Raw genomic sequence first — 7,987 nt, 5'->3', positions numbered from 1 at the left:
CCCACCCACTGAGGATCGGCCACAGTAAGGTGGCACTCCATTGTTGGCCAAAAAAAATTATTATTATTATTTTTTTTTTTTTAAAGTTTCAACCAGTGGAGGCGCGACACCTCACTGGGGGTGAGACCCCACTGGGGGTATGCAGCACTGCTGAAAATTGTATACAAAATTCTACAATTCTCCGCTACATGGTTATAAGAAAATCTAGAAAGTTCTATTAACCTCTAGGATCTTTTAAGTTCCAGTCTTTAGAACATAATTTCAATTTGTGACACAAGGCACCAACATAACATAACATAACATAACATAAAATACATTGCGAAAAAGCAACCAAAGTGCAGGACCAAACGAGACACAGAACATGTACCAACTACAAGTAAACACTGCCAACGAAAGGCTGAATTTATAGGATAATTACAGCTCAGAACACCCAAAACTACAGCCATATATCTACATTTTCAGGAATAAAAAATTGAATCTACAAAACAAAACCCCCAAAAAAAAAAAGAAAAAAAAAACCAAACGCAGAACCCCCTCATCAGTCGGCCCTATCTTCCCTCCATTTTGAGGTGGAACCCTCATCGTCGGTACGCGATCCGCCTGGACCACCTGATTTCTCTAATTGATCCACCAAATTGCCTTGGCTGATGATGCATCTCTTCATCACACTACCTCCTATCGATTTCTCCGATAGCGAAACCAATCCTCCCATGGCAGCAATGCTGCTTGCAACAGCACCAACATCACTGGCACCAATGTAAAGACCCCGGCTCCCAGTAGCAACAATGCTGTGTTTCTTCTCCTCTGTACTGGTCATAACAGACGGAAATACATCCATCAGCTGAGGGTTGGTCTGGCTAGAACTGATGAGCAGACGCAGAGTTTCTCTTGCACCCTTTTCAACAACAGAATCAGATTCTGGAATCAATGGATTCACAAGTTTTGGGTGTAACGGTGGAATGCTGGTCGAGATAGCAGGACCTGCACTCACAAGGTAGCCTTGGCCGGAGGAACAAACATCAATGACTGGAATATGAACAATAGGGTCACACATTAGAGGTGTGAATGTTAGGATCTGGGGTGAACTTGATCTAGATAGTGGCAACCTGACCAGTGGCTCAGGCAGCAACGTAGGAAAATCCATAGGGGGAAGATCAGACACATTAAGAGGTGGTATTGGTGTCAACACACTAGAAGACCTTGTAGCTGGTAGTAAAGAAGAAAGTGGAGGTAGAGATAGTGATTCAGTGAATGACATAGGCAGTTGTGGAGGTTTTACTGTGTATTGAAAAGTTGATGCCATAGGAGGGCACCAACAATAATAGGGAGAAAAAAGGGATGAGCCCATTGAAGGTTCTTGAGATCCTGGGCATAAAAAGGGTGGTGTACCAGACTTGCCAAGTGATTCCAACAAATTTGGAGAGAATAAGCCCATTCCAGTAGCTTCTGGATGTTTATCCTTTCCAGAAAGATTTGAACCAGATGCATCCATGGTGCTTACTGGTGAAGAAGCAACAGGCAGGTTATCAACAACTGAAAATTGGATGTCCCCACGTCTCCTCAGCTTTTCTCGGGTAACACTTTTCAAGGAAGTTGAGTTTCTGAGAAGGCCCTCTTTAAAGGAACTTGATCTTGGACTGAGGCCGCCCTGATAGAGTGAATTACTCTTTCCTGCTTGACATCCAAAGTGTCGGGAACGCAAAGGCTTTGATGATGGGGACAAAAATTGAGCAGTCTGACAAAGCTCAGAAGAATCTGATAAGCTATCCAAGGAAAGGGTCGGAGCAGCAACCGAACTTGCCCGGGTGTTATTCACAGTAGACCCAGCAAGGTAAGCCCGGAGATGAGTCGCAAAACAGTCAAGGCGTGACTCACTAATTCCAGTCAGTTCAGCAAGAGAGGGCTTCCTCTTAAGTAGATCCTTCATCTATATCCCGGGGGAGGAGAGGGGAAACAAAGAAACATTAATGACCATCTGCTACATTCTGTACACATGATATAAGAATCCAGATCCTTCGCAGTGCACCCTGTAGTGCCCTAAAACAACATTGTTTTGGGTGGAAGGGAAACGGCAGGTTCATTTTGGGGGGGAAGGCGAAGAGGAACAGGGCGGGTTCTTTTTCTTCTTAAGTTTTGCTCCCAAAGCAATGTCATTTTGGGACACTACAAGGGTACACTAAAGGCAATGAACTACAGAGGATCTAGATTCATGATATAAATGGTAATAATTGAAGTGCTCAGACATACCTTTCTAAGCAACTCATTCCCAAGGAGTATTGACTTCTCTGAGCACCAAAAATAGAAAACCTGACCATCTGGGATCTTCATCAGGAAAGACCGTCCAGACTTGTCTTCCGGTATTCCTTCAACTGTTACAGCACAGAATGGAGAATCACTACGAAAGGTTGATAATCTCTCTGTATGACCATCATCCCCAATGAATGAGATGCACAAATCAGATGTTGGCAAAAGCGAGAGATTCAAATTCCCCCTGTTACAATGTGGGAAAAGCCCAAAAAAGTTTAGAAGCAATAGAAAATAAAATGCACTTCAAAACAGCATGCAACAGAAAGGAAATATGACACAAGTCAATGATAAGCATCTAAAACAGTGGTGTGTACAGTAAAATGATGATGACTATATTTAGAGCTCATTAAAAAGAGGCAACCAACGGAAATTTTAAATCATACTAGAAGTTGTGCAATATAATTTTAAGAGTTTGGAACTTTAAATCGCCCAGTATCCATTCTTTTGACGCATTCTAAAACTAGGCAGCTTAAGTATTACAAGTGATCCATATATACTAGTACCAACCACATCTCATCTCATGCACCTTCATAAGCAAAATGTAAATGTTTTGCCTACTTGTACACAAATGCTTCAATCACCATTTGTCAAAACCAACATATCTTAACTTCCATGAATGCTCAATTTACCAACTATGAATGTGAATCAAAACATCCTCCTGAAAGTGGCTTTCTACTTCCCCTTTGTTAAATATTGAACTCAAATATTTTATTAACTTTAAAAAGTCTCCCTATTTTAATAAGCCTGATGTGCCCCACCATGCTCCAATACACCCCAAGCCACTAGCTCCATGTCATCACATGATGTAATTTAAACTGTTGAAGATGCGCATCAATTTAACAATGATTTTCTCAAGATCTGACTCTGCAAAAGTGACTCTACATTCACCAGTGGTCCAAGTAAGATTCAATTCCAGTACTCAGGCAGCCATTTTTCATTTTTTTTTTTTTTTAAAAAAAAAAAGGTACTTTGCTTCATAAATAACCAAACATGATCAATGCTTGTTGGAAAAAATAAAATAATAAAAATTTACAAGCCACAGAGATATTAACTAGAAGATTCTGTCACTTTCCTTTCATCTAATGCCATTCCTTTTGGATCAATACCATTCAATTTAGCTACTCCAAATGTATTAGTTACGGCAACCAACCAAGTTATGTTGAGTGGTAATGGGCCACTTAAGACAGATTTATCAATAAATAAACTTGCGTACAGCTTCAAGCTAGATAACAAGAATTCAGACAATCTAACAGAAGAACAGACAGTTCAAATCTCAGAAGATATATAATAATGAAAAGAAATATATATTATCCATAAAAAAATAAAAAATAAAAAAAAAGAGATCAAATTTTATACAGCAAGAAGAAAATATAATTTTGAATGCAAAACACACGAAAGAGATATATTCCAAGAGAAAATAAGCACAAACAAAAAACGGCCTACTACATAAGAATGATATATCAATATGCACAAGCACAACAAAGACAAGAGCTTGCACAATCCATTGCTAAGTAGATAAATTGTTGACGTCATAACCAGGAGAAATAAGTAATCCAAACAAAAAGTAAACCATATAACATAGGAGCATGAAACTACCTTTACTTCTTAATTCAGAGATCATAATAGAATGCGCCCACTTTACCTACAAATAAAAAGATATATTTATTTGGAAGATGAACATTGCCACCATCAATTAATAAGTTAAAATACATAATCCTGCAATCTCTACTTGTCATCAATGATAGAATACAAGTACTATCCATACAGGAACCAAAAGAGATCCTCAAAACAATTACCGAATGATTCACAGATGAAATACCAAAACAAAATATACAAAAACTTTTGATTAAGTATACCGATTATTTCATACAATCAGACCTGCAATACAAGACCACTGTTGCAGTACATTTCAGTAACCCAATTAAAAATCAAGGTTCTTGGAAGTACTAGTGTCTTTCTTAACCAAAGATATATTCATTACAGCAGCCTTCATGGTGACTCCCCAAGACAAAATGCACCTCCTAGCTATGAAACAGTCTCATATCAAGATGCAGTGATCTAAGAACTGACCAGATAGAATCCAGCATGTAGTACCAGACATGAGATCGTTAAGTTGAACAAATACGTCTGCAATTCATGTACAAGACACTCAAATATGCACCTTAAACAAGTTTAGGCATTAAATAATGAATGGAGCTCCCTAGTGTTATAAAACCATTCCAACAATATGAAAACATAATCCAAATGAACACTAAAACAATTGCTAAAGAATCAAAATCTCTTATATCAACAATAAAAACACATATAAAATAATACACGGTTTGAAAAAAAAAAAAACACAAGGTCATTATAGAAAAGGAAACATAGTAAAAAACCTTATGTCATATGCCAGGATGTTGTGGCTATGATCATGACAAATCAATCGAAGAGAAACACATACATATTCACAAGCACGCAACCTCATAAAATAATGTCTACCCATCAAAACCAATAAAAGAATATACAGTCTCATAAAATGAAGCTTACAAATCCTGCAATAAATAGAAGCTCATATAATAAGCCATGTTAGAGCATCCGCATCAGCCTTAACAAATTTTGAGCCAAATTATAACCTAAAATTCACTTTCATATTTTAGTTAGCCTCTTTTTTATGTACACACTCCATCAAACTCTCTATTTTAAAATTCTATTTCATTTATTTTTTATTATTTTATCATTTTCAATTTAAATATATGATGGATTAGTCCCCCATCCCCCTCTCTTGCGCTCCCTCCTCCTTTCTCTCTCTCAAGCCCACTCGATGTTTGCTCCCAGACATTTAACTTCAACCAGCACTCTCAAGTCCATCAAGGCCATGACTACAACATCATCCTCTAGATTTCACAATCTTTGTCTCCCAGACATTTAACTTTAACCAGCACTCTCAAGTCCATCAAGTCCATCTCTTCCTCCTCTGCAGCTGCTACTACTACTGTCGATGACGAAGGTACTGTATACACCTGTGTGTGTGTGTTTTTTTTTTTTTTTTTTTTGTGCGTGCGTGCGTGTGGTGATTATGACATTGAATTTGGATTGATAATGAATTTTTTTAGCTGTGATGATTACTGATTCATGATGTTTTAGTACCGAGGCTGATGCGGAAGAGAGAAAGGAGGGAGCAGAAGAGAGGTCAACCAGCCCGACGACCGGGCGGTCAATCGGTCAGGCCAATTTTTCACGGACATCTGGGAAGACATCCGGGTGGACGACCGACCATGGCTTTATGGCCAGCTTTGCTCCAAAAAATATAATAAAAAATAGATTACCATATGAACAGTGCCTCAACAAATCAGTTGAGGCACTGTAGCATTCACAAAATGCATGGAGTAGAGAGTCTGATAGAGCTAATATTCACAGCTTTTGCTCTCTACAATAGCTTCAAAGCCATTGTAGAGAGGCTGATGCAGATGCTCTTACAAAGTCTTGCGACAATTAATTAGATTTGTTAAAGATAGCAAAAGCTATTTTAAGTACCAAAGCATTAAGATTGCCCACAAGATTTAAACTAACACCAGAAGTCTTGCATCTAAAAAACCATCACATCAACTGCCTGTGCAGGATTATCACATACACTTGTTTACGATATTCGTCACAGATGGCTACCAAAAGGCGGCACCAATAGATAGCCAGACATTTGGTAAAGAAGTGCACAAATGTCCGCATAATACGTACAAACCATCAAATGCCCTTCATTTCAAAATCAATTCTGCTCCTAATTAGATCATAGGTACAAATCACCATCAAATGAACTACAAAAAAGATTGAACTTAGCAAATATAATGGTGGGAATCATCATTGTCAAAATTAAATAAGTTTATACCCCTCTAGCCACACAGTTTTTTATTAGCTCCATAAGAAGCAAATTAAAAACATAGGGGCCAAATTATCTCAAAATCAACTAAAAATGAACATCTATCTATAAACTAGAAAATTTAATATTCTCCACCGTACTATGCCAATCACAGTGTAAAATGCTTCCCGTAACTCACTAAGGCTACAGTACCATCCTAGCAATATGGTTTTTTATTAGCACCATAAACATCCAGATATAAACTAGATAAAATTACTATTTTCCCAGGGCGAACCAATTAACAGGTCAAATGATAGCAGAAAAAAACCCAAACAAAACCAATAGCCATATCATCCTATAGAATTTAAGATACAAATAAAATCCACCAGATAGAATTTAAGTTGCAATATGCAACCTACCAACCATGCAGTTACACAAACCAGTATAGAATTATATGTAATTACCTTGTCCCAGTTGGGCACAAGAGAGTCCCTTGCTTGTTGATCTTCCCAACACGAATTGAAACAAGCGGAATGCACAAGCACCTAGCTAGCATACCAACTTCTGATGGCTCAAAGTGCTGTTCAATAATAAACATGAAATACGTAAGTTACTAATCAAATGAATTACAACCAAAAATACATATAATAGTTGACCACATCATTTCTACTAAATAAACCTAAAATCTTCCGCAGCAAATTTTGATAAGTTAGCAGTCAATTTATTTACAACAAAAATACCTAAAAAAGTATTGAGATGCATACTTAAGCTATACACGGGGGGGGAGGGGGAGGGGAGAGAGATGGGATTCTTGATTGATCTGAATACGTATGTACCTGACTTAGATGAGCCAACAGGCGATCTTCCGAAGCACCATTGGACATATTGAGCTTTAGCAAAGGCTTTAGCCGCTCATCGGCGCGACATGCCCCCATAACTTGCAAATCCAATGCCTGGAGAAACTGCATAACCCTATCTCCCGTATCGCTCTGTTGAAGCAACAGATCTCCATCCCCTTCGTCCACAAGTATATTTGTCAAGCGCTCCGTCAGCCCAACCCCGACACCACCAGAACCATCTCCATCTCTCGAACCTCCCGAATTCCCACATGTTCCGCTCCCGGAGGCCTCACCACTACTCGAATCATCAAAGCAATCATCGTTGGCTCGATCCACCCAATCCGCACCATCAGTCTCACGGTCATCAACAGATCGTTGCTTCTCAGAGTTAGCCATATTAAAATCTCCTCAAATTACTTGGAAATTGAAACAAGATCCGAAACCCTAAATATTCTCTCCCTGAAATCGCAATCAACTCGAGAAACCCCAGCCAGCCAATCAAGCCGACAGATTCTTCACACAATCGATCGGAAATCCAATAATTTGAGGATGAAACCAAAGAGATTACCCAATCGATTCAGAGACTCGCGATGAAGAGAGATGAGACAAGAGCGAGTCTCTACGGCTACAAACCACACGCGTTGAGGACACAAACGAAGAAGATAAAGAGCCAACAAGGTGCTTGCTTATAAAGGGCAAAGGGAGACCCTACGGACCTCAAATATGTTGTGAATTGCAGTTTTGTGGTCGGCTTGAGATCCGGATGGCATACGTCAGTTTACATCTCTGTGGGTCCTACTTTTCTCTTCCCAGGGGACCACTGGGGACGTTGATTGATGTGTTCTTCGATCCCATCTCCAATAGGGTGGGTGCGGGTCGGTTGCGGCCACGGAACCTCCAATCCGCCATCCGTCCGCCAGATTGGCGGATTGAAGAAAATCAATCCGCATCCGTCCGCCAATCCGGCGGATGTGGATTGAGCGGATTGGCGGTTTGGCGGATGGATGCGAAT

The 7,987-nt window shown here is 39.4% G+C and overlaps 1 protein-coding gene across 1 annotated transcript; it reads right to left on the bottom strand.

Annotated features, from left to right (window-relative positions):
• Positions 1-371: 371 nt before the first annotated feature.
• Positions 372-7,685, bottom strand: LOC114294049 (flocculation protein). The gene is made up of 4 exons (XM_028238149.2): positions 6,973-7,685; positions 6,601-6,716; positions 2,248-2,491; positions 372-1,927 (listed from the first exon to the last, which is right to left on the bottom strand). Exons 1-4 carry the CDS (start codon positions 7,369-7,371, stop codon positions 539-541), a joined length of 2,148 nt encoding a protein of 715 aa, XP_028093950.2. The 5' UTR covers positions 7,372-7,685; the 3' UTR covers positions 372-538.
• Positions 7,686-7,987: the final 302 nt, after the last annotated feature.

Source organism: Camellia sinensis, chromosome 8 (assembly GCF_055761805.1).
Source record: "Camellia sinensis isolate YWXY chromosome 8, ASM5576180v1, whole genome shotgun sequence".
NCBI classification, from domain to species: domain Eukaryota; kingdom Viridiplantae; phylum Streptophyta; class Magnoliopsida; order Ericales; family Theaceae; genus Camellia; species Camellia sinensis.
The sequence above is the reverse complement of the archived record's forward strand: the minus strand, read 5'-3'. Positions and strand labels throughout refer to the sequence as shown.

Coding starts and splice junctions, on each gene's coding strand:
- LOC114294049 (XM_028238149.2), bottom strand. CDS start 7,371: ATGGCTAACTCTGAGAAGCAACGATCTGTTGATGACCGTGAGACTGAT. Junction 2,492..6,600: donor TTGTGCCCAACTGGGACAAG/GTAATTACATAT, acceptor ACATTGTAACAG/GGGGAATTTGAATCTCTCGC. Junction 1,928..2,247: donor GGAATGAGTTGCTTAGAAAG/GTATGTCTGAGC, acceptor CCCGGGATATAG/ATGAAGGATCTACTTAAGAG.